The following is a 27,737-nucleotide window of genomic DNA, read 5'->3' on the forward strand; positions in this document are numbered from 1 at the left end:
ACCTTGTCTATAATTCCTATTTATGAGCAGAAATCCTTAATTGAGATATACTCAGACCCCTCCATGTTTTAAACTTTATAGTTTATATTTTTAGTCTTGTTTAAGGAACGTTTTCTCACCCCTTGGTCACAAAGATATTATCTTATATTTTCTTCTGCTAGCTTTATAGTTTTAGCTTTCTCATTTAGATCTTTAATCATCTGCATTCATATATGATTTTAAGTGGAGATTCAGCTGCATTTTTCTCCATATAGAGCACCATTTTCCCCCAAAGGGTCTGCTAACCTATCATTCATTTTCCCAATGATTTGTACTGCCATCTTTCTCTAAACTGAGTTGTCATACATCCCCTGTCCATTTCTGAGATTTCTAGTCTGTCTCACTGGTTTCTTTGTGTCTATGCCCAGTATGGAGTAGATACCCATAAGAGTTTGTTGGGTTGAATTTGCTGTTGGAAAGTCAGCAAATGGGGAGAGAGAAACTCAGGAGTCTGTGGCAGCCATGGGGGTACCGAACTGGGAAATGTTCCTGAGTGCAGACTCCTACAGCATAAAACGGAGAGATGAGGACCATTGGCAGTGAAGGACAGCATTATAACCTTTCTATGGCATCAGAAGCCCAGTTAAGAATCTCATGAACTCTGGACATACCCCTGCTCCCGGCCAAGCACATGTACTTTTGTGCCCAGAGTTCTGCCTACAGTTGGCGGCTTCATGGCTCTCTGGAGCTCCGAAGCCTCCCCAGATTAACACACAGCAGGGGGACAATCCCCCTAGACATAGAATCTGCACCCTAAACCTTGATTTTCATAATCCCAATGACCATGATTGATTAAAATTACTTTGAGGAATCAATAACAAATACAACCATTTATTGATGACCCATTATGTGCCAGATGCCTTACATCATAGTCTCATTTCATCCTCCTAGTGAGATGGGTATTTTTACTGTCATTTTATACATAAGAAAATGAGGTTCAGAAATGTTAGCAACCTGACGTATTTGAATCCGAATCTGTCTGATTCTTAGTATTAGGTCCCTGAAACGACCACCCTGTGATGCAGCCCAGCTCCCTGACCTGATGTGCTTTCATTTCAGAGATTTCAGATTCGCTAACAGCCACTGAGTCCTCTGGAGCCCACAGCTCCTCCCAGGATCCCCCAGCAGATCACATTTATGTGGATGTTGAGCCACCTCCCACAGTGGTGCCCGACTCTGCCCAGGCCCAGCCGGCCATCCTGGTTGACGTCCCTGACTCATCCCCGATGCTGGAGCCTGAACACACACCTGTAGCCCAGGAGCCACCAAAAGATGGAAAACCTAAGGTCAGACTAAAATCCCTCTCTATATTTACAAGGCTCATTGGAGTTTGCATTGCAGGCCTCAGACAATATGAAGTTGCTTGCAGTGTGACCATGGGCAAGCAGCTTCACATTTCTGAGTATCAGTTCATCCTTTGTAAAATGAGGATACTGATACCCACTTCACAGCTTTGCTATAGGATCAGAAGGTTAATGTGCATGAAATTAAAGTGCTGGTCAAATGTGACAGTAATATTTAATGGAACGCAAACTCTTCTTAATTCATTAGCTTGGAAAGGCCATGGGTTTCTTCCTCCAAGTGTGTTCCACAAATATTTAGGTCCTACTTTGTACAAGATCATATGGGACCAAGAAGATGCATCTTTTGGATTCCAAAGAGGAGTAAAACAGTTAGTGATGGTTCTGGAAGGAGAGATTGACAAGTACACAAAGAACCACAAAACAAGGATATAGTTAATCTTTCTAAATTATATATTTGAGTGAAAAATGTTGGTGTATCAATTGAATTAAAAGAGAAGGCCATTTTAAGAATGTCTTAAGGGGCCGGGCATGGTGGCTCACACCTGTAATCCTAGCACTTTGTGAGGCCGAGGTGAGTAGATCACTCGAGGCCAGGAGTTCAAGACCAGCCTGGCCAACATGCTGTAACTCCATCTCTACTAAAAAAAAAAAAAATACAAAAAATTATCCAGGTGTGGTGGCACTCACCTGTAATCCCAGCTACTCCAGAGGCTGAGGCAGGAGAATCACTTGAGCCTGGGAGGCAGAGGCTGCAGTGAGCCGAGATCATGCTACTGCATTCCAGTCTGGGCAACAGAGCGAGCCTCCATCTCAAAAAAATAAAGCAGCTCTTAAGGAACAGCCTGCCCAGCAAATGGTAAAGGCTGAGATAAAAAGAAGAGTGGAAAAGTGAGATAGATGCATGGACATTTGCACGGGCTGCTCTCATTTCATCCATGGTCAGCGACCCTCTGTGACGCCTTACCAGGTTTGCTGCATTCCCCTAGCATTGCACCTGTGACTTTCTGTTGACTTCTTGGATTCAGTGTTCATCATTCAGTGTTCATCTCAGATTAATCATAAAATTGTGAGCCTCAGCAGAGAAGAGATAATTTTTCAACATCTCTATATCCCCTGCACTCGATAGAGTGCCTGGGTCATAGTACAACTTAAGAGATGACTTGGCGAGTGAATGGAAGATGAATGCATGATGAGTGCTGCATCCATAGGCTCCAGCAGGACACCCATCTTCTCCCACGAATGCCACCTTTCTGCCACACGTCTATCACTCCCTCTCCTGCCACCCCATCAATTATGTGATAGAAGTCATTTACTTGTACCCATTCAAATCAGAAATGACACCAAAGAATTGCCTAAATTATGTACTTAATCCTCAGAACAGTTGTGGGTATTATTGTCCCTAGTTGAGGAAACTGAGAATTACAACATTTATATTAATTGCTTAATGATTTATAACCCAGATCAGTATGAAGCTAATGCCTTTTCTGCTATACTGCATTGCATCATGTAGTCTAGTTCTCATTTGTTGCATGCCTAGCTCCTGTACTGTATCCAGGGTAGGATTGTGTCTAATTCTCCACACATCCTTAATGTCAAAAACAGTATCTCACGTATGCTCAATAAATGCTAAATGAATGAATGAATGAATGAATAGATTCTTGAACTTTCATTTGTGGAAGTGATACAGAGAGCTGCTATCACAAAACCAGTGGATACCTCTGTGTGTTTTCCAGTGGACACCTAAATGTTTTCTTCCTCACAAGCCAGTTGACCATCAGGATGCAGCCAAATGAGGTTGAACTAATAACCCATTCCCTCATCCCTTGCCAGGATCCCAGGAAGCCTTCCCGGAGGTCCACTAAGAGGAGAAAGAGGACCATAGCGGATGAGTCTGCTGAAAACGTGATTGACTGGTGGTCTAAGTATTATGCCTCCCTGAAGAAGGCCCAGAAGGTAGAGTCTCCCCTACCTGTGGCAGCTAAGAGACTCAATAAGGAAACACAGCACCTTCTCCTACCCTGAGTCCTACATAACCTCCTTTTAAATGCCACTATACATAGACCCTACTCAGGTGTGGTTCTGTTAACTGCAGAAAGGTAAAAAGCCTGGAAGAACCAGAGATACGGAATTACAAAATTCCTACTTTTTGGCTGGAGCTGGCCCTAGGACATAAGCTCTGCTGTAAATACTGGAAGGATGTTCAGTCTAGCATGGTATCTGGAGGATCTGCCCCCACAGCCAGACTCAGGGGGGTCCAGCAGGGAGAAATGGGGTCTCTGGATAGGTGGGCATCAATGACTGGGGCCTCAGGAGATACCCTAGTCTAAGGATCCCAAGTCTTCAGCAGGATTCTAAGTTCACATGGGAAATTATCAAAGGCGGAGGGAGGTCTTGGCCTTAGGAAATGTTATTATAAGTGGGTTTACATAGCAAGAGCAGGGCCTCATGTCCATGGAATGAGACAGATCTAGTTATGAAGCTGGAGAGACAGTGGGGAGTAGGCCTGGAGAGTCCGGCAAAAGCTGGGCAACTGGATATGGTAAGATTTCTTACCCCTGAGTACGAAAGGGAAGAAAAATTACTCCAATGTTGTATTTAATTGAATGCGCTTCTGCTTCTTTAGTTTGGAAAGGCTATGGTTGCATCTAGGACTATTTCTCAAATATTGATATATACCGAAAAAGCAAATGTTTAGTCCCTGCCTCTAACCTCCCTCCTTTTGCTGCAATGGACACTATCACTTCCTGTGAGAACTCAGCCCTTTCCCCCTTCTCTGCTAACCTCCCCAACCTATGGTACCATCCCAAAGACCAGAAACGCCAACAGACACAACTCATGGTGCAGATGAGGGAGATGCTCCAGGGAGGTGGAAAAATATTGGGGAGATAGTTTGCTTGCCTCGTGGCTGAGAGGGTACTGCATATAAGGGACAAAGATGTCTATAGCTTGATCATTCTTTTCTTGGATGTGTGGATACCTCTTTTTTAGGATAGGGCATCCTATTGGGCTTAACCCCCAGATCTTTACAGTGCGGCTTCATTTTGGGGGACTGCTTACAGACTGTTTGAATACTCTTTTAAAATAGTGTCTCTGGGAATGCAGAGGGCTGAGATAATTGTTAGCAGTCAATTAATAAATCAAGTATTGTGGTGTCAATAATATTGTCTCCTTTTTCAAAGGCAAAGGAGAGAAATCCCAAGGGAAAAAAAGGCAATACAGGTAAGCAGTTATTCTGGGGACATTTGTCCATAGAATAGGGCCATCGTTACGAGAAAATTGTAAAATGGAAGCCACGGGAGGTGTATTAGAGCTCAACTCCCTCCTTTCCCGAGTTTAGAAACAATCTCAGGAAGATGACAGCACTTTAAAATGTGGTCATGTAGCTCTTGGTGCTGGGCTGGAACCAGATCTCAGTTCTTCTGAATTCAGCTCAGTGCTGGAATGGACCCTTTGGCTCAAGTTCCTATGTTGACAGTCTTAATGTAGAAACCGTAGAATAAAAATAGAAGCAATCTGGATGACTGGCCAAAATCAACATGATAAACTTTATTAGAGGTGAGTTCCAAAACTCAGTCTACAGGATTGGATAGATCTTGTTTGGCAGAAAGTCAGATTTCAAATGACCACAAACTCAATTCAAGCCAACAGTAGGTCTCAGCCTAAACACAACCGTAACGTTAAGCAGCCAATGTTGTTTCATTTGACGATGATAGAAGTGGAAAAACTAGAGCCAGGCTCAGTTCCTCAGACCACTCCTAATTAGCACATGTAATTCTAAGACCAACCCCATGTCAAAGGAAATAGTATCTTCACCTTGCAAATGATGAAAGAGAGGTACAAGGAGGTCAAGTAATTTGTCCAACATTACACAGCTAGAAAATAACAGAGCTACAGTCCGTATCACGTGGTTTCTCCCCTGCAGAGCCTGCTGCTAAAAAATTACTGAGTAATCCCCCTAACAACTTTGCACAAGACCCTTAGGATATTTGAGCCTCATATTGAACTAGATGTATCTCAATTCCCTTAATGGATCTGAGAGAGTGTGACTCCAAAAAGCTTTGGAGTCAGTCCAAGTTCTGAGTCTGTTCTTTGCTAGTTGGGTGAATGGGCAAATTATTTATTCTCTCTGTGCCTAGTTTAATGAGTTCTTACATGTACTGTAACCCATTGGCCCATAGATTAGGGCCATTGCCCTATTCCTATTGCTCAGCCCTAGGGGATCCACTGACGTTGGATTTATATGTGCATGGGGTGCCCTGCAGTCAGGCAGTGTACAGACTGTATGTAACAATCCTACGGTAAACAGTTACTATTTCTTTTTAAAAAGAAGGGTCACAAGTTACTATTTCTTTTTTTTTTTTTTTTTTTTTTCCGAGACGGAGTCTTGCTCTGTCGCCCAGGCTGGATTGCAGTGGTGCAATCTTGGCTCACTCCAAGCTCCACCTCCCAGGTTCACACTATTCTCCTGCCTCAGCCTCCCAAGTAGCTGGGAATACAGGCGCCCGCCACCATGCCTGGCTAATTTTTTGTATTTTTAATAGAGACGGGGTTTCACCGTGTTAACCAGGATGGTCTCGATCTCCTGACCTTGTGATCTGCCCGCCTCAGCCTCCCAAACTGCTGGGATTACAGGCGTGAGCCACCGTGCCTGGCCACAAGTTACTATTTCTGAAGGGTCACAACATAGGACATGTCAGCAAAAGGAAAGAAGGAGCTTGGCTTTGTTCCTTCTCATCTCAACCGCCATGAGAAATCTAATTTCTGCTGAATATCCACAGAGGCAAAGCCAGATGAGGTAGTGGTAGATATAGAAGATGGGCCAAAGAAGAAGAAAGACAAAATGCTCAAGAAGAAACCCAAAGATGATGGAATCCCCAACCTGGCCATCTTGCAGGTATGTGGGGACACAGGCATCTCTGCCATGGATGGGGAGGGATGCTCAGCAATGAGGTTCTGTTAGTGCTTTGGTAAACCCTAGTCATGCCTTTGTTTGACATTTTGTCTTCATTGTCACCGATGTAGAGAAGTAAACTTTGATGTGCATTTAAGCCAAGACAGGAAGCTTGTTCATTTTCCATTTCCTATACCCTCATATTGAGAAGGGGCATAACTTAAATTGTTTAATGTGGACCTTACAAAGTAATCTACAGCATTTGAGCTCCCCTTGGCCCATCTCTAGGTGCTTGTCATCATCATGCAAATGTGTACACACTCAAGGTAACAGGAGATTTAACTCCAACTAAAGTCAGCTCCATTAGGCCAATCTTAACATTAGTTAGAGGGTATTAGCTAGAGATATATTGATGGCTATGAAAATTTGAAGGGTGAAAATTATACATATAGATAACCAACTTGGGTAAGCAATTTATATAGGAAAGTTGAATAAGTAAATTATACTACCAAACCTAAAACTCAACTCAATTTTGCATTTCCAAAGCATATATATAATTTTCCACTTGGAAATTTCATGTCTATATGCATTACAATAAAAACAAATATTCCATCACCTTATATGTGTTAAGAATTAGATATTTAATGAACATTATTGATTTGAATCTCCTCAAAGTATTATAGTCTATATCCAACAACCAATGGCATCAACTAGCTCTAAAAGGTTTGTTGTATCTATACTTATATATTACAATTTTTTAATTTACCTATACTTTTTGGAATTTAGAAGTTCATCAGAACATTTCATAAAATTCATAGTAGTAGTTTCAGGAGTGCTGAGCCAATCCACCTTCCTTATCTCACTGAAGATAAATTACCAATGGCCTCAGATTTTCCCAAGGGGCATATATCAAGGCTGGTTTTGGAGAATCTTGGCATTTCTCATTAAATCAATCCTGGGCTTTCCTTCCTCTTAGCACAATCTTCTCCCTTTTCCCTAAAGATATATGACGGTGATCTCGAGAGTGAATTCAACAATTTTGAAGACTGGGTGAAAACTTTTGAGCTCTTCAGAGGCAAGTCTACGGAAGATGACCATGGTCTTGATGGAGACCGAGTCATAGGAAAATTTAAGGCAGGTTCCATTTTTAATCCTTTTATTTGGCTCTCCCTGTCCATAAATGTCAGGTATGACTCGATTCTGTTAATGGAATTGTGGTGTGGGATGTGTGTAGGGAAAATCCTTAATTTTTACTCAAGTCCCTCTCTAGAACTCCACAAAACCTAGCCCCAGTCTTTTAAGATATTTTTGGTTTGTGACCAGTGGATTGGAGCTCAGTCTGGTGAAAAATAAGGAGACAGAGTCATTATCTGAAAGGAACACTGAACTTTACTTTGTTCTCTCCCCTCCGGCATACCAAATGTGTGATTTATGCAAGCCTACCAGTTGGACGATTAAACTAATCAAGCAACACAAGCCCTTCATCTGGCAGACTTACAGTGTGAACATCACAAAGTAGTAGCCAGCATTCACTATAAACATACTACAAGCTGGGCCCTTTCTATGCAGCATGCTATGTTGGAAATAGCACAGGCATTACAGTTTGCCCATCTGGATTCAAATTCTAGTTATAGTATTAACCAGCTGCATGATCTGGAACAAAGTGCTTCACTTCCCTAAGCCTCAGTTGCTGTCTGGAAATAGGAATACTGCAGTCAGGTTTGAATGAGATAATGGGGGAAGCACTAGCACAGCACCCCACATGTAAAAGGCACTTCGTGTCCCATCTGTTCTGTTCTTCATACAACAGTCCTGTGAGGGGGGTGTTAATGTACAATGCCAATTCACTGGTGTACCATGAAGAAGCTCAGATGCAAGCAGGCTACATAAATTGCCCAAGGACACCCAACTGGCAAGTTTAGCACCAAACCAGGTCCTGCAAATTCCCAAGCTGTGCTCATTTTCCCAGCACTGTGCTCTCTGTGGGTTTTGGTGGGACATATGACCATCTCATTTCAATGGGTTGCGTTCTGTGGTTCCAGGGCTCCTTCTGCATCTACAAAAGCCCCCAGGATTCTAGCTCTGAGGACAGCGGGCAGCTGAGAATCCAGCAAGGGATTCCGCCCAATCACCCTGTCACAGTGCTGATCAGAGTATACATTGTCGCGGTGAGCCATTCTTGTTTGCTCTGAGGGGGTGTATTTATCTGCTCAGGCTGCCATAACAAAATATATGGCAGACTGGGAGGCTTAAACAACAGAAATTTACTTTCCCACAGTTTTGAATGCCGTAAGTCTATAATCAAGTTGCTACCAGGGTTGGTGTCTTGTGAGGCCTCTCTTGCTGGTTTGTGGATGGCTGCCTTTTTGCTGTGTCCTCACACAGCCTTTCCTCTGTGCACGTGTATATAGGGAGAGTGTGAGCTCTGATATCTCCTCCTCTTCCTATAAAGACACTAGCCCTGTCATATTAGAGCAGCACCACTATGACCTCATTTAACCTTAATTACCTCCCTAAAGCTGTGTCTCCAACTACAGTCACCTTAGGAGTTGGGGTTCAACATATAGGGGTATGAAGTTAGGCTGGCAAAACAGACATGTTATGGCTTTTCTGAGCATATAGGACTGTTCCGTCTGTGTAGTTTTATCTGCTCCCTATGGTTGCCTACGGCAGGAGAGGGAACCAAATAGGAGGGAAGCAGGAAACTACAGGAAAGACGGGGGGAAGGACCAAGGCAGAACAGGGCAGCTGTTACTGTGAAATTCTCCTCACAGCCATGCCTCTGCACTATTGCAGTAGAAAATTTCACTTTGAATGTATTTCCAAGAAAGATGTTAACTCCTCTAAGCTTCCCTCTTTCTGATAATGACAGCACAAAACTTTGATTATGAAACTTTTCGGCCTCATTAGCAGGAAGCTCAGGGCCAAATTTAATGCTCGATCAAAGCAACTGTATGAACCCCAATGGTTCATGGATTTGTTTTAATCTCCTGACCTTCGATGTGGTTTTTGTAATTGTATTATTTTATTATAATGCTCTTATATCAACCGTTTGCTTCCATTGCCTACATTCTTTCAAAGAAACATAAATGTAACATAAAATAAAAATGAATTATCCTTTAATGCTAAGGGAGAAATAAATATTCTTCCATCATGCAGTTCTCAGGTTTCCTTCATCATCCTCTGCATCTTCACCACAACCACCATGTGCCAGGGATGTTGCGATGAAAAGAACATAGTCTCTGCCTTCAGGGAAGTCACAGTGTAGTTGGAAAGATGAGAAGAACTTAGAGTCACTGACAATGTTGGGTAGTCAACATGAAACACCACCCTCAGGATGCCTCAGGATGCTTTAGACTAACCTTTTCAAAATTTTGTTCAGGAAGTCACTTGTGTTTTGGGAGAAACAGGCACTCCTTAGCAAACAGAATGTATGTTCAAATAAATTTGAGAAGTAGCGTGTATTTCCTTCTCCAGGCTTTGAGATTCACAAAGCTCATTAGCACATTCAAGGCTCTGAGAATTTCAGAAGCAAACAAACCTATTTAGTAATCTTGAACAGCATTTTCTAAACTTTTGCCTCATACCTTTTTTCCCCCTACAGAAAATCTTACAGAGCTATAGTTCTTTAAGATACAGTTTGGGGAATCCAGAAATAGTATGAACAGTAGGAAGGAGAGGGAAGAATTTCTGTGAACTACAGAGATTGGAGAAAGATCCGTCTCCTTATTCATGTATTCATTCAGAAAATATCTACTGCACACCTTTTATGTGTTTAGTATCTTCTAGGCAAAGGCCAGATAAACAGATCAGGTTTCTGTCCAGGAGGTAGCATGGGGGAGGGAGGCCTTGGGCTGGAACTTGACAACAGGAGGGACTTGAACAAACAGGGAGTCAGAAGATGGCAGTCCTAGGTAAATTCACTACAGTTATGGACAGTCAATACTTTTCATTGATATTTCTAGTAGTTTGATTATGTGTGGTTTGCTCTCGTACTAATAATTAAATGGATTCTCAAACCTTTTAATTAAAAGAACACTAACAAGTAAAAAAAATACTACTTAAAACTCGCATAAAGAAAGAAATCAAATTTCCCCACTTCCTTTTTTCCTTACTTTACAAGATAGATTGGCCATTTTTTTCTAGATTAGTATGTACAGGTCTTCATTCCTTTTAGTAGCTGTATAGCATTTTCTTGAATAAATGTATTCATTTATTCAACAAATATTAAGACCCTGTTCTATGTCCTAGAGGTAAAGTAATGAACAAGATAAACAGTGCCATTGCTCTCATGGAGATTACATACTAGTTGAGAGTGAGGTGGGAATTAAGAAGATATAAAATAAACAAAGGAACAGATAAATTAACAGGATTTGTGTCAGAGATAACTGCTTTGTAAAGAATTAAAATAGGCTGATGTGACAAGAAGAAATGGGAAGGACTGTTTTGCATTGTGTTTCTTCCCAAGTAATCAACAAATAGGTTGCTTATAATTTTTGGCTATTAAACAGTGTTCTAGTGAACATCCTTGAACATACAGCTTTATAGGCTCACCTTATTCTATCTACAGGATAGAGTCCTAAATATGGAATTGTTTCTCAGCTTTCATTGCTGCAGAGTTTCTCCATCTTTTTGATACCATTTCTTACCATCCTCCTACTCTGGCCTTTCCTTAGAAAGTATTTGCTTTTGACAGTTTAAGGCCTAGGTTGTCTAGAATCAGACTTTACTCTCAGAAAAGATCATCATTCAACTGGTCAGTGCTAAATGCAAGAGTCATAGGGTCATGGATTCAGAGACCATTAGTTCTGGGAAGGGCCTTCAGGTCCACCCCATGATTTTACAGATAGATCTCAGAAAGATGACATGATTTGCCCAATATCACACACTACTTAGAAACGTAGTCAGGCCAGGTGCAGTGGCTCATGCCTGTAATCCCAGCACTTTGGGAGGCCAAGGTGGGCAGATTGCTTGAGCTCAGGAGTTTGAGACCAGCCTGGGCAACATGGTGAAACCCCATCTCTGATACAAAAATTAGTGGGGCGTGGTGGCTCATGCCTGTAGTTCCAGCTACTTGGGAGGCTGAGGTGGGAGGATCACTTGAGCCTGGGAGGCATAAGTTGCAGTGAGCCAAGACTGCATCACTGTACTCTAGCCTAGGTGACAGAGCAAGATACTGTCTAAAAAAAAAAAAAAAGAAAAAGAAGAAATACAGTCATATGTCTTTTAATGAAGGGAATATGTTCTGAGAAATGTGTTGTTAGGCTGTTTCAGTGCTGTGCAAGTGTCATACTGTATTTACACAAACCTAGATGGTATGGCCTCCTACACGATAGTATAGCCTATTGCACTCCTATGCTATAAACCTGTGTAGCACATTACTGTATAGACTACTGTAGGCAATTGTAACACAATGGTATTTGTGTATCTAAACATAGAAAAGGTACAGTAAAAATACAGTATAAAAGATTTGAAAAAAAATGGTACACCTGTCTAGGGCACTTACCATGAATGGAGCTTGCCAGACTGGAAGTTGCTCTGGGTGAGTCACTGAGTGGTGAGTGAATGTGAAGGCCTAGGATGTTACTGTCTGCTACTGTAGAGTTTAGAAACACTGTACACTTAGGCTACACTAAATTTATAACACATATTTTTCCTTATTCAATAATAAATTAGCTTACTATAACTTTTTTACTTTATAAACTTTTAAGTTTTTAACTTTTGACGCTGGTCAAAACAACATTTAGCTTAAAACACAAACACATTGTTCAGCTGTACACAAATATGTTCTTGATATCCTTAGTCGATAAGCTTTTTTCTATTTTAAAATTGTTTTATTTTTTAAACTTTGTTGTTAAAAATGAAAACACACACACACACATTAGCCTAGGCCTACACAGGGTCAGGATCATCAATATCACTGTCTTCTACCTCCCCATCTTGTCCCACTGGAAGGTCTTCAAGGGCACTAACATGCATGGAGCTGTCATCACTTATAATAACACCTTTTTCTGGATGCCTTCTGATGGACCTGCCTATGGATGTTTTACAGTTAACTTTTTTTAATAAATAGAAAAAGTACACTCTAAAGACTAAAAAGTATAGTAAATACATAAGCCAGTAACATCATTATTTATTGTCATTGTCAAGTATTATATACTGTACATGATTGTATACTTTTATATGACTGTTGGCACAGTAGGTTTGTTTATAGCATCACCACAAACATGCGAGTAATGTGTTGCACTACAACGCTGCAACAGATATGTCACTAGATCATAGGAATTTTTCAGCTCCATTATAATTTTATAGGACTGCCATCGTACATGTGGTCAGTCCTTGACCAAGACATCATTAAGCGGTGCATGACTGTAGAACTAGAACTCAAACTCATGCCTTCTGCCTCCTGGTCCGGCATTTTTCTCATTTTTCTGTGCCAAGAGCTTCTTTCCACTGAGGAGATGACTCCAGAGAAAGTTGCACTTGGGCAAAGCCAATAATTTTTCTTTTTAGCAGCAAAATGCAGATGCTAAAGTAGTGGCTCTTAACCTTGGCTGCACACTAGAATTATCTAGGGAGTTTTTCAAAAGCCCAAAGCCCTGGCCCATTAAATCAGACTATCTAGAGACAGAAGTCAGGCATTAGCATTTTTGAAAGCACCAAGGTAATCCCAGTGTACAACCAATGTTGAGAGCTATTGAACCAAAGACATTTTCTTTTTCCTTTCCAGGCATTTAATCTTAGTCCAGCTGATCCAGATGGCAAATCAGATCCCTACATTGTGATCAAGCTTGGCAAGACAGAAATCAAAGACCGGGATAAATACATCCCCAAACAACTGAACCCGGTATTTGGAAGGTCAGTGGCCATCTGGGCTGTGTTTTATTGTCCTTTCTGCATTTGCTCCTGCTGTGTTTCTGTGGGGATGGTGCGTGTATGTTTGTGTTCCTGGGTGAAATGGTGCCAGGAGGTTAAATACTGGCTTCTGCTCTTGGTAATAACCAACCAAACCTATGTCCATGGAGCAGGGTTGAATTCTTTCATGGTCCCCTGAGGAATTTGGTGGTACTTGGTGATCTTCTTACCCATAGCTTTCTTTACTGTAATTTTTTTCTTTTTCTTTTTTTGTGAACTTAAGTAGAGAAATATATACCCACAGCTTTCTAATTACAATTTTCTGGATTTTAGATTTAATAGGCATCTTGCAGGGTCACTGGATTCGGCCTTGTGCTTTTGAACAGAGCAGAGATTTCCTTTTTATAAACAAGGCAGCCAAGGTCTAGGGAGGTTAAGAAACATATTCAAGTTCAGATGACACAATTGGAGGATAATGGGCCAGAAGTTTAGTCTTTTGTCTCCTACTAAAGGGATTTTTCCATCATATTATTTTTTGGTTCATTTGAGGTGACCCCTGAGGTCAAAGAGTTGAACTTTGTCCTCAAGTTGTGCTTTGTTTTCCTGTAAAGTGTTAAAAGCTATTGCATTTGTGTAAGGGGACTAGGCATTCGCCAGCTCACAGCAATCCTGCCATGCCCACTGATCCTCCAATACGATGTGCTAAGCATTGGTGTTCCCTGTTTGAGTTTGTGCACCTGTCTGTCATTCACTCTGGAATCAAGGTGGCCCGGGTTTCACTCTGCTACATACAAGCTCTACAACCTTATGCAGATGGCTTAACCTCTCTGTTCCTAGTTTTCCTGACCTGCAAAGCAGCAACAGTGACACCTGACTCTCATATTCCTTTAGAAGAATTAAATGTGTAAAGCACCTAGCACATCACATTGCCTATGCCAGCACACAATTGACACTCAGAACACATTAGCTCCCTTGCTCCTCACCTTAGTAATTATTGTAGCAATGGATACATCTTTAGTGTGTTTAATTTATTTTATCTTGAGTAAGCAGGAACATGGGATAAAATCTCCATTGGCTCCATTTAAATTCATTTACACATCTGTGATCACTTTGGAGCCTCTGACATTTAATCAGCACTAGCCTCTTACATTTTATTGCTCCTGAGGAAATGAGGGCAAGAAATGATCTTGCCTGTCCAGATTAATGAGAATGACAGTGCTGGGGAAACACCCTTTCTTCCCTCATCCAGAGATGACCTTTATCGTCACCTGCCACTTATGTAACTAGTGCTTCAGTGTGACAACCGCTTGGCAGGCACTTTTTATGAGCTACTTTCACCACAGTGCCATGAACTAGACTTGTTTTACTATCCGTGCTGTATGGCCATGGCAAACGAGAAGAGGACGATGAAGTCAATGTTCCCTCCCGCCTCTGACATTGCAGCACCTCATCCAAAAGCTCTCCAGATGTGGATGTTTAGTTGGATATGTGTTTAATTTTTACTTAGGAACAAAAGTTTCCAGCACAATCCCACGGTGTTCCAGCAGGAAGAGTAGAGGGTTCTTGTGCCTGAGCCAGGGTCTGCGGAATCCTTCCTCATAACTTCAGTGCCTCAGTATCGGTGTGAGGGTGTCACAGCCTCCAACCCCTGGTGCCCTGGTATCTTGCGTTGCTTTACCTTTCTTCGTAGCCTCTGACATGGATTAGATGTTTATGGGTTTATTGGCCATCTCCCATCTCCCCACTAGAATGTAAGAAGTATTTGAGCAGGGACTTAGTCTAGTCTGGTTAATGCCACATCCCTAGCACCTAGGACAGGGCCTGGCACAGAGCAGGTGCTCAATATGTATTTGTGGAATGAACAGATGGATGGATGGATGGGTGGGTGGCCAGATGAACAAAATGCCAGTCGAACAAAATGCCAGTCAGTTGTCAGTGGGATTTAATGGGGCCCTATCTCCACATCATCTTGATATGATGCATGTCTGTAGGCTTTGAAAGTTTCTTCCTCATGGCTCTTATGGTTTCCCAGAATGTTTGTCATTGTCTCCACCACCTTGATAACTAACCATAAAGCAAAATGATGAGATCCTAATGGGTTAATAAACCAGCTCGACCTCCCCTTACTCATTCACATCTGCAGGACTTTGTCCTTGCTATGCCCTCACCATGACATGCCTTTCCTTTTCTTGTCCACCTGCAGAACTTCATTTATTCCTCACAATTACTGGGAATCCACCATGTGTCAGGCACACTGCTAAGTGCTGGGACACAGTCAGGATCAAGCCACAGTCTGTACCTTCAAGGTGCCCATGAATATTGGGAGAACATCAAATAAATGCGTGATTACAATAGGCTGCTGCAAGTCCTCTGAAGACCCTGGGAAGGCATAAGACCCTCTTGGGAGTGTTGAGGGGATGGGAAGGGATGGGTGTTCTTTGCCCTGCAAAGTCCAGAGTGTAGGGAGGACGTGATGTGGCAGGAACTATGGGTATCAATCTGGGTTCCACCACAGGAAGGGACCTAGCAGAGGAGAGAGAGAGCATTTCCCAGGGCTTCCTTAACAAAGTACCATAAACTGGGTGGCCAAAACAACAGAAATTCATTCTCACAGTTTGGGATACTGAAAGTATGATGTTCTGGGATGCTTCCTTCTGTGGGCTGCAAGGGAGCCTCTATTCCCTGCCTCCCTCCCAGCTTCTGGTGATCTGCTGGCAATCCCTGGTGCTCCCTGGCTGGTAGATGCATGCTACAATATCAGCCTTCATCTCCACATAGCCTGCTCCCTGCATCTCTCCACATCATCTTCCCTCTGTGCACATCTGTCTCTGTGCCAAGTTTTCCTCTTTACAAAGACACCAGTCATATTGCATTACAGCCCATCCTAATGACCTCATTATATCTTGATTACCTCTATTAAGACCTCACTTCCAAATATGGTCAGATTTTGAGGTGCTGGATCTGGAGCTTCAACTTATCTTTTGGTGGAGACACAATTCAACCCATAGCAATATATACTGCTTTTGCTCTTTATTATGAGATTATTGTTTTTGCTCTTAAGCGTTTTCTACTGGTTAAAGCCTACTTAGATTATCAAGGAGAATCTTCTTCAATTAAAGTCAACTAATTGTGGATGTTAATTACATCTACAAAATGCCACCATAGCAACACCTGGATTAGCGTTTGATTGAATAACTGGAGACTATAGTCAAGTAGACAAATGAAACTGACCGTCACCCTGTGAGTAGATTGCAAATGTTTTTTTCTTTCCAATCAGGTCGTCATTTTGGTGACAGACTATGTGCCAGCTACTGGAGAGGTATAAAGGGTGCATGACCCTGTTTCCATGGAACCTACACCCTTATAGAGGAGGCAGGGAATACAAAAAAAGAAAAATCAGGCAGATATAAAATTGCCTGTATGATGAATGCTATAAGGGAGACATACAGGGGCCTTTGAGTCTGTGTAATCGGAGAGCTTGACCTGGTTGGGAAAATGGCTAAGATTAGAAGTTCTGCAGATCTGGAGCAGGGAGAACTCCCATCTGCATTCAAGGCTCAGCCAAAGACTCATCCCTGTGAAACCTTCTGTTGTCACCCCTCCCCAGACAGATGTACTAGTAACACCCTGCCCATAACTCTGTTGGAACTCCTGCCACCTGATTTAGCCATATTCTTATTTGCCTTCCCCACTGGAAAGAAACTGTTTTACTTATCTCTTAAAAATCGCAGTGCCTGGCACATAGTAGACACACAATAAATGCTGAATGAACGAATGAATAAATTAAAGAATGAATGAATGACCAAATGAACAATGGAACATTGTTCCTCTGAAGCTCAGAGGCTCTTCATGCTTTCACCGTCTCAGTTTTGGCCCATTTCATGATGCATTCTGTTTTCCCAAACCACCCTTGCATCTATGGATAGTACCTCATTGACACAAGTTAGTATAAGGCTAATTTTTCCCTGGGTAACTGGAAGTTCAACCACAGTGGGCTGTTTTTGGTAACTTTGTTTTTCAAGATGGAGTTTTGCTCTTGTTGCCCAGGCTGGAGTGCAGTGGCGCGATCTTGGCTCACTGCAACCTCCACCTGCTGGGTTCAAGCTGTTCTCCTGCCTCAGCCTCCCAAGTAGCTGGGACTACAGACGCCTGCCACCACGCCGGGCTAATTTTTGTATTTTTAGTAGAGACAGGGTTTCACCATGTTGGCCAGGCTTGTCTCGAACTCCTGGCCTCGAGTGATCCACCTGCCTCGGCCTCCCAAAGTGCTGGGATTATAGGCGTGAGCCACCGTTCCCGGCCCTGTTTTTGGTAACTTTCATTGACAGCTCCGTTTAAAATTTAGGTGAGATTAATATATGGACCCACAGCTTGGGGAGATGGGCCAGGGTGATTAAGTCTTCTTCATGGTTGCCAGCAGCAGTTAAGCCCTTAATAAGTCCTTCCAGTGACAGTAATGGTGATGGCTCAGGGGCACATGGCTGGAGGCTTCCTTGTGATGCACCTGCAGAGTATCAATTATAGTTTAGAATGTAAATCTTGGAGCTCAGGCAGGAAATACTATGCCTTCAGATGGAAGACATATGGATTTCTTTCCCACACAACCATATCCCTGGCCTGCTACAGCCACTTCTGTCAGTTACAGTCACTGGAGCTGTCCAGCGTCTCTGCTTTTCTCTCTCTGAGGAGGGGTAATTGGCTTGGGCATGCTGCAGTTGCTGTGCCTGCTTCACTGGGGAGTAAGTGTCAGGGTTAAGTGGATCTGACCATGAGGGCAGCAGCCCAGACAGCCCTGTGGACATGCAGGGAAATAATGGGCTCGCATTCTCCTTCCTCCCCCTCCTCTTTGTCCATCGCTCCCAGCCCAGTTCATCCTGTACCAGAGCAGACAGTCTACACAGCTGGAGAATACTGCTGTGTCCTTGATTTTGTTTTCAGGAAGGCATTTCCCTATAACGCAGTTAATTTTCAAGTACCAGTCCCAATGCAGTAGCATTGGGTAATTTATCATCACAGAAAATCAGACAGCATTAATGTTCCTTGAGACACCTTGCGTTGGTGTGGTTTCATGGAAGGAGCACCGAGCTAGGAATTAGGAACCTGGCACTTATCTCAGATTGGCCTGATTGATGATCTTGGGCAAGTTGCTAGTGTTCTCTAGATTTCAGTTTATCTATAAAATGAAGGGATTGGATATGGTGATTTCTGAGATCTCTTACAGTTCACGGAAACATTTATTTTGTGTGTACTTTCTGCAGGTCAAGTGCAGGCTCCAGCAATGCAGAGACCAAAAAAAAAAAAAGGCAGGTCCCTATTCTCGAGGGGCTCATAGTCTTGTAGAGACAACGCTTTGGTCTTGCAATTCTATGTTTTTATAATTTTTCATCCTTGATAAGGTTTTCATTTAAAATAAATGTAGCTAGTACTTGTTGATAAAGCAACAATGGAGGGGAAGGGGAATGGCAATGTATTGGGCACCAGTTGAATGCCTGAAAGTAAAATATGTGTTTTATAGAAACAATATTGCATTTAAACCCCATGCTAAATTATAAAGAAGACATATATACTCATTTATAATATGGAGGCTAAGAGGAATTAAATAACTTTCCCAAAGTTTTACAATCAGGAAATTGCAGATTCAAAACCAAAATTAAAAATCAGTCCTGTTTGAAACCAAAATCCAAAGTTTTTCCTCTCCATCGTGCTGTCACCCTAGTTGAAGACTATAAGATGTGGCCCATGAAAAGGGGAGATTATTGGCTATTTGAAATTGATAACAGAGTTGAAAATTGTTTGTACTGCAATGAAAAATTAAACCAAACAAATATCTGCTAAGTATTAACTGAGTTGCTGAGTGTTTAATGAGTTCACATGAATAGCGGGCTAGCTAAAAGTGAAGCTGGGAATGGTTCCCGGTGTCACCAAATGTTAACTGACTCTTGAAGTCTCTGCTTGGACCGCAGGTCATTTGAGATCCAAGCCACATTCCCAAAAGAGTCCCTGCTCTCCATCCTGATCTATGACCATGACATGATTGGCACAGATGACCTTATTGGTGAGACCAAGATCGACCTGGAGAACCGCTTCTACAGCAAACACCGAGCCATCTGTGGCTTGCAGAGCCAGTATGAGATGTAAGTTCTTTCTCCCCGGGAGACACTTGGTATTCTGAAGCTGTTGTAGCCTTCAGGGCTCCAGACTCTGCATCCCGGTTGTCCATCTCTAGGAAGGCCAGACCAGGCTCAGCTTTAATGTCTCAAATGGGCTCCACATCAGCAGAGCTGGCTTGGGGAGACTGTTCAGTGCATTTGAGAGTCATCGTGACTGGGGAGGCAGCTCTGATTGAGAACCAAGGGCAGGTTCTTCAAGAGTCAAGAGCTAAATGTATGTGTTCACTCAGTCAGATGTGCCTTGAAATAGAGTTTCCCTGGTGAAGAATAATGCTAGAAGAAGAATAATTAATATAATACAAATGCCAGCATCCAAGCTAATTATGACACTCATGTACTTTCGATAACAAAGCATTTTACATGGAGTATCTCACTGAGTTTTCTGAACCACCCTTTGAGGCGTTATCCACATTTTACAAATGAAGGAAGAACTGACCCAACTTTCACTCTTTTTTCAAATGTATTTTTAATTTTCATGGATACATAAATGTGTATGTGTGTGTGTATATATGTCATATATGGGGTATATGACATATGTATACATATATATGGGGTATATGACATATTTTGATACAGGAATATAATGCATAACAATCACATCAGGGTAAATGGGATATCTATCACCTCAAATATTTATCCTTTCTTTATATTATAAACATCAAATTATACTCTTAGTTATTTTAAAATAGACAATAAATTATTGACTATAGTTGCCCTGTTGTGCTATCAGATACTGTATCTTATTCTATCTAACTATATTTTTGTACTCATTAACCATCATCCACTCTCTATCTCCATGAGTTCAAGTGTTTAAGTGAGAACATGCAAAGTTTGTCTTTCTGTGCCTGGTTTATTTTTCTTAACCTAATGTCTTTAATTCATGTTGATTTTATTTTTGCATATGATGAGACATAGGGATCTACTTTCATTCTTCTGCATATGGATATCCAGTTTTCCCAGCACCATTTATTGAAGAGACTGTCCTTTCTCTGATACATCTTTTTGGCATCTTTGTTGAAAATGAGTTCACTGTGGATGAATAGATTTATTTCTGGGTTCTCTATTCTGTTCCAAACATAGATTTCAAGACAAGAACTATAAAAAGACAAGAAAAAAAAAAGATCTATGTGTCTGTTGTTGTGCCAATACCATGCTCTTCTGGTTACTATAGCTCTGTAGCATAATTTGAAGTCAGGTAATGTGATTCCTCCAGTTCTGTTCTTTTCACTTAGAATAGCTTTGGCTATTCTGTGTCTTTTGTGGTCCCACGTAAATGTAAGATTGTTTTTTCTATTTCTATGAAGAATGTCATTGGTACTTTGATAGAGATTTCACTGAATCTGTAGGTTGCTTTGGGTACTATGGACATTTTAACAGTACTGATTCTTCCAATCCATGAACATGAAATATGTCTGTGGTTTTTTGTATCCTCTTCAATTTCTTTTTTTTTTTATTATACTTTAAGTTTTAGGGTACATGTGCACATTGTGCAGGTTAGTTACATATGTATACATGTGCCATGCTGGTGCGCTGCACCCACTAACTCGTCATCTAGCATTAGGTATATCTCACAATGCTATCCCTCCCCCCTCCCCCCACCCCACCACAGTCCCCAGAGTGTGATATTCCCCTTCCTGTGTGCATGTGATCTCATTGTTCAATTCCCACCTATGAGTGAGAATATGCGGTGTTTGGTTTTTTGTTCTTGCGATAGTTTACTGAGAATGATGGTTTCCAGTTTCATCCATGTCCCTACAAAGGACATGAACTCATCATTTTTTATGGCTGCATAGTATTCCACGGTGTATATGTGCCACATTTTCTTAATCCAGTCTATCATTGTTGGACATTTGGGTTGGTTCCAAGTCTTTGCTATTGTGAATAATGCCGCAATAAACATACGTGTGCATGTGTCTTTATAGCAGCATGATTTATAGTCATTTGGGTATATACCCAGTAATGGGATGGCTGGGTCAAATGGTATTTCTAGTTCTAGATCCCTGAGGAATCGCCACACTGACTTCCACAATGGTTGAACTAGTTTACAGTCCCACCAACAGTGTGAAAGTGTTCCTATTTCTCCACATCCTCTCCAGCACCTGTTGTTTCCTGACTTTTTAATGATTGCCATTCTAACTGGTGTGAGATGATATCTCATAGTGGTTTTGATTTGCATTTCTCTGATGGCCAGTGATGATGAGCATTTTTTCATGTGTTTTTTGGCTGCATCCCTTCCTTACACCTTATACAAAAATCAATTCAAGATGGATTAAAGATTTAAACGTTAGACCTAAAACCATAAAAACCCTAGAAGAAAACCTAGGCATTACCATTCAGGACATAGGCGTGGGCAAGGACTTCATGTCCAAAACACCAAAAGCAATGGCAACAAAAGCCAAAATTGACAAATGGGATCTAATTAAACTAAAGAGCTTCTGCACAGCAAAAGAAACTACCATCAGAGTGAACAGGCAACCTACAACATGGGAGAAAATTTTCACAACCTACTCATCTGACAAAGGGCTAATATCCAGAATCTACAATGAACTCAAACAAATTTACAAGAAAAAAACAAACAACCCCATCAAAAAGTGGGCGAAGGACATGAACAGACACTTCCCAAAAGAAGACATTTATGCAGCCTCTTCAATTTCTTGCACCAATGTTTTATAGTTTTCATTTAGAGATCTTTTCTCTCTTGAAGTTTATTCCTAGGTATTTTATTTGTAGCTATTGTAAATGGGATTACTTTCTTGATTTCTTTTTCACATTGTTCACTGTTGGCATACAGAAATGCTACTGATTTTTGTACCTTGATTTTGTATCCTGCAACTTTACTGAATTTATCAGTTCTAATGGTTTTCTTGTGGAATCTTTAGGTTTTTTTTTTCAAATATAAGATCATATTATCTACCCACAAGGGTAACTTCTTTCTTTCCAATTTGGATGCCCTTTATTTCTTTGTCTTATCTGATTGCTCTAGCTAGGACTTCCAGTTCTATGTTGAATAACAGTGGTGAAAGTGGGCATCCTTGTTTTGTTTCAGATCTTAGAGGAAAGGCTTTCAGTTTTCCCCATTCAGTATGATCCTAGCTGTGGGTCTGTTGTGTATGTTTTTTATTGTGTTGAGCTATGTCCCTTCTATACTCAGTTTTTTGAGGGTTTCTTAAATTATGAAGGAATATTGAATTTCATCAAATGCTTTTTAAGTGTCAATTGAAATGATCATATGGTTTGTGTCCTTCATTCTGTTGATAATGATGTATCACACTGATTGATTGTGTATGTCAAATGATCATTACATCCCTGGAATAAATTCCACCTGATCATGATGAATGATCATTTTAACATGATGTTGAATTTGGTTTGCTAGTATTTTGTTGAAAATTTTTCTTGAACACTTTTGCATCAGTGTTCATCAGGGATATTTGCCTATAGTTTTCATTTTGTGATGTGTCTTTGGTTTTGGTTTCAGGGTAATACTGGCCTTGTAAAATGACTTTGGAAGTATATCCTTTTTCTTTGTTTTTCAGATTGGTATTAGTTCTTCTTTAAATGTTTGGTAAAAATCAGCAGTGAAGCTTTAGATCCTGGGCTTTTCTTTGCTAGGAGACTTTTTATTACAGCTTCAATTTCATTACTTGTTATTGATTTATTCAGGTTTTGAACTTCTCCATGGTTCAATCTTGGTAGGTTGTATGTTTCTAGGAATTCACTCATTTCTTCTAGGTTTTTCAATTTATTTGCTAATTTCCAAATTTTCCAATTTATTTGTAACATATCATTAGTAGCCTCGAATAATCATTTGAATTTCTGCAGTATTGGTTGTAATGTCTTCTTTATCATCTGTAATTTTATTTATTTAGGAGGTCTCCCATTTTTCTTAGCCTAGCTAAAGAGTTGCCAATTTTGTTTATCTTTTTGAAAAACCAACTTTTCATTTTGTTAATCTTATCTCTTTTTCTACTAATTTTGGGTTTGGTTTGCTCTTGATTTTCTAATTCATTAAGATATATTGTTACATTATTTATTTGAAGTTTTTCTACTTTTTTTGATGTGGGTGCTTATTGCTATAAACTTTCTTCTTAGTACTACTTTCACTGTGTCCCATAAGTGTTGTTGGTATGTTTCCATTTTCATTTGTTTCAAGAAATTTCTAAATTTCTTTCTTAATTTCTTCATTGTCCCACTGGCCATTCAGGAGCATATTGTTTAATTTCCATGTGTTTGTATAGTTTCCAAAATTCTCTTGTTATCGATTTTGAGTTTTATTCCATTGTGGCCAGAGAAGATACTTGATATAATTTCAATTTAAAAAAAATTTAAAGACTTGTTTTGTGGCCTAACGTGTGGTCTGTCTTTGAGAATGTTCCATGTGCTAAGGAGAAGAATGTGTATTCTGCAGCTGTTGGATGAAATGTTCCGTAAACATCTATCAGGTCCATTTGGTCTATAGGGTCGATTATGTCCAATGTTTCTTGGTTGGTGTCCTGTCTGGATGACCTGCACAGTGCTAAAAATTGGGTGTTGAAATCTCCAGCTATTATTGTATTGGGGTGTATCTCTCTCTTTAGCTCTTTGCTTTATATCTGGGTGCTCCACGGTTGGGTGTGTGTGTATACAACTGTTATATCCTGTTGCTGAATTGACCCCTTTATCATTATATAATGACTTTCTTTGCCTCTTTTTATAGTTCTTGTCTTGAAATCTATGTTGTTTTATAATCAGTATACCTACTCCTGCTTTTTTATATTCCATTTGCATGTTAGATCTTTTTTAATCCTTTATTTTTAGTCTATGTGTATCTTTATAGGTAAAGTATGTTTTTTTGTAGGCACGGATTATTGGGTCTTGTGTTTTTATCCATTCAGCCACTCTGTGTCTTTTGATTGGAGAGGTTAGTCCATTTATATTCAATGTTATTGTTAAGTAAGGAATTCTTCCATTTTAAAATTTGTTTTTTGATTGTTTTTGCTGTCTACTCTTCCTTCTTGTCTTCCTTTTAGTGAAGGTGATTTTCTCTGGTGGTATGTTTTAATTTCTTGCTTTTTTATTTTTTGTGTATCTGTTATATGTGTTTTTATTTGAAGTTACCATGAGGCTTGAAAATAATATAGCCCATGATTTTAAGCTGATAACACTAACTGCATAAACAAAAAAAAAACAAGCAAAAATAAAACTGATGAAAACTCTATATTTTCACTTCATCTCCCTGCTTTTTAACTTTCTGTTGTTTCTACTTTTATTATACTATGTCTTGAAAAGTTGTTGTAGTTATTTTTGGTTGGTTCATATGTTCATCTTTCCACTTAAGATATGAATAACTAATATACCACACTTACTGTTATAACATTGTGTTTTTCTGTGTACTTACTGTTACCAGTGAGCTTCCCACCTTCATATAATTTCTTATTGATCATTAACATCCTTTTTCTCTCAGATTAAAAAACTTCTTTTAGCATTTCTTATAGGACAGGTCTGGTGTTGATGAAATCCCTCAGAGTTTGTCTGGGAAAGTCTTTATTTCTCCTTCATATTTAAAGAATACTTTTCCTAGATATACTATTCTAAGCTAAAAGGTTTTTTTCCTTCAGTACTTTAAATGTGTCATGCTACTCTCTCCTGGCCTATACGGTTTCCACTGAGAAGTGTGCTGCCAGACATATTGGAACTCCTTTGTATGTTATTTCTTTTCTCTCGCTGCTTTTGGGATCACTAAGTTATCCTTGACCTTTGGGAGTTTGATTATTAAATGTCTTGAGGTAGTCTTATTTGGATTAAATCTGCTTGGTGTTCTATAACCTTCTTGTACTTGAATATTGATATCTTTCTCTTGGTTTCTTATTATCTCTTTGAATAAACTTTCTACTCTGATCTCTCTCTCTCTCTCTCTACCTCCTCTTTAAGGCCAGAAACTCTTAGATTTGCCTCTTGGAGGCTGTTTTCTAGATCTTGTAGGCATGCTTCATTCTTTTCAATTCTTTTTTTTGTTTGTTTCCCCTGACTGTGTATTTTCAAATAGTTTATCTTCAAGCTCACTAATTCTTCTGCTTGATTAATTCTGCTGTTAAGAGACTGGTGCATTCTTCAGTATGTCTGTTGCATTTTTCAGTTCTAGAATTTGATTCCTTTTAATCATTTTACTCTCTTTGTTAAATTTATCCGATAGGATTCTGAATTCCTTCTTTGTGTTATCTTGAATTTTGTTGAGCTTCCTTAATGCAACTATTTTGAATTCTCTGTATGAAAGGAAACATCTCTCTGTCTCTCCTGGATTGGTCACTGGTGCCTTATTTAGTTCTTTTGGTGAGATAATGTTTTCCTGGATGGCCCTGATGCTTGTGGATGTTCATCAGTGTCTGGGCATTGAAGAGTTAGGTATTTGTTGTAGTCTTTGCAGTCTGGGCTTGTTTGTACCCATCCTTTTTGGGAAGGCTTTCCAAATATTTGAAGGGACTTGGGTATTATAATCTAAATATTTGGTCACTGCAGCCATATCTGCATTAGGGGACACTAAGCACAGTAATACTGTGGCTCCTGCAGACTTGTAGAGATATTGCCTGGGTGGTCCTGGAGAATCCGTGGATTGGTCTTGGGTAAGATCCAGGAGAATTCCCTGGATTACAGGCAGAGACTCTTGTTCTCCTTTCTTTTCCCCAAACAAATGGGGTTTATCTTTCTGTGCTCAGCTGCCTGGAGCTGGGGGAGGGGTGACACACACACCCATGTGGCCACAAACACAGCACTAGGTCTTGCCCAAGGCCTGCAGTGACCGCTGCCTGGCTACCACCTGTGTTCACTCAAAGCCCACGGGCTCTTCAGTCAATGGGTGGCAAATCCAGCCAGGCTTCTGTCCTTCCCCCCAGGCCTCTAGCCCCAGATGGGTCTGGAGATGCCATCTGGGAGCCAAGGGCTGGAGTTAGGAACCTTAGGAATCTACCTGCTGCTCTATTCTACTGTGGCTGAACTGGCACCCAAACCACAAGATAAAGTCCTTCCCCTTTCCTCAAGCAGAGGGGTCTCTCCCCATGGCCACCACCGCCCCAGGCCCATGGTGAGTACTGCCTGGCTACTGCCAGTGTTCACTGTGGCAAATGCTGCCTGGCTTGTGTCTCTCCTTTCAGGGCAGTGGGCTGCCCTCTGGCTTAGGGCAGGTCCAAAAATGCCATCTGGGGCCAAGGTCTAGAATCAGGGTCCCCAGGAACCCACTTGGTTCTCTACTCCACGATGGCTGGGCTGGTGCCCAAGCTGCAAGACAAAGTCCCCTTTGCTCTTCCCTGTCCTTTCGTCAAGCAGAAGCAATCTCTTCCTATCACTACCATAGCTGAAAATGTGCTGGGTCACACCTGAAGCCAGCACTGCTCTGAGTTTTACCCAAGGCCCATGGCAAGTACTACCTGGCTCTCACTGCTGATTATTCAAAACCCAAGGGCTCTTTAGTCAGTAGGAAATAAATCCTGCTATGTCTGGGTTCTTCCCCTCAAGGCATCATGTTCCCTTCTGGCCCAGGTTATGTCTAGAAATGTCTGGGAGTTGGGGGCTTGGAATGGAGGCTTGCTCAAGACTCTGCCTTGTGCTGTATTTACTGTAGCTGAGCTGGTATTCAAGGTGCAAGACAAAATCCTCTTTGCTCTTCCTCTCCTCAAGCAGAAGGAAGGAGTCTCTCCTGGGCCTGTGAGCTGTGCTGCCTGGGATTAGGGGAGAGGTGGTGCGAGCACTCCCATAGCTGCCCCAGCTGGTATTTCACTACGTCATGTGCACCCCAAGTCCACTGGCTCCCAGCTCAGCATAGCAGTAGGATTTGCACAGGAATTTCAGTCCCTGTGGCCAAGACTGTCTTTCATGTTTATTTAGGACCCCAGAGTGCTTTAGCCTGCGGTGACGGAGCTTGCTGAAACTCAACTCAGGTTCCAACAGCTGGGATGGACAATTTGCCTGTAGCCAGGGCTGGTCTAAATGCTCCTTGCATGGGCACCAGCTGAGTTCTGAGTTGTGTCTGGTGTTTCTTTCTGCTGTGACTGTGTAGCACTGAGTTCCAATCCGAAGTCCCACGATTATTGTGCTCTTCCTTCCCCTAAGTGCACAGATCCTCTCTCCATGCTACAGGGCCACTGCCAGGGAATGGGGGAGGAGTGGCATAGGCAATTCAAGACTGTCTTTCTTACCCTCTTTAGTGCCTCTTTGCTTAATATCATATTAAAACCCGGGTACTGTGATTGCTCACCTGATCTTGTGTGTATAATTTCAATTTGGTGTTCCTCTGTCTCCCTCCCCCAAACTCCCACTTTTTACAAATATTTTGAATGCTGCTTAATTTTAAAATATGGACTACCAGCTTTATTTTTTTAAAGCATGTTGTATCTGATAGCTTTAAAAAATTAAGAGTATGGCATAATTTTAAAAATATTTTTATTAAATATGACACACTCATTGAAATTAGAAAACACAAAGTACAAAATAACTCTCAAATTATTCCAC

At 41.0% G+C, this 27,737-nt stretch overlaps 1 protein-coding gene across 3 annotated transcripts in view; it reads left to right on the plus strand.

Moving 5' to 3' along the window:
* Window positions 1-27,737, plus strand: part of FER1L6 (fer-1 like family member 6) — a 272,635-nt gene that overhangs the window by 214,934 nt on the left and 29,964 nt on the right. For 2 of the 3 annotated variants that reach the window (XM_031013870.3, XM_063709464.1), the window contains exons 26-33: window positions 1,099-1,325; window positions 3,174-3,296; window positions 4,523-4,562; window positions 6,122-6,237; window positions 7,237-7,368; window positions 8,277-8,402; window positions 12,965-13,092; window positions 19,053-19,223. In XM_031013870.3, coding sequence (XP_030869730.3) covers window positions 1,099-1,325; window positions 3,174-3,296; window positions 4,523-4,562; window positions 6,122-6,237; window positions 7,237-7,368; window positions 8,277-8,402; window positions 12,965-13,092; window positions 19,053-19,223 — 1,063 coding nt within the window. The remainder of the gene's footprint in view (window positions 1-1,098; window positions 1,326-3,173; window positions 3,297-4,522; window positions 4,563-6,121; window positions 6,238-7,236; window positions 7,369-8,276; window positions 8,403-12,964; window positions 13,093-19,052; window positions 19,224-27,737) is intronic. The other variant, XM_063709465.1, reaches the window with a different exon arrangement.

Source organism: Gorilla gorilla, chromosome 7 (genome assembly GCF_029281585.2).
Source record: "Gorilla gorilla gorilla isolate KB3781 chromosome 7, NHGRI_mGorGor1-v2.1_pri, whole genome shotgun sequence".
Lineage (NCBI taxonomy): Eukaryota > Metazoa > Chordata > Mammalia > Primates > Hominidae > Gorilla > Gorilla gorilla.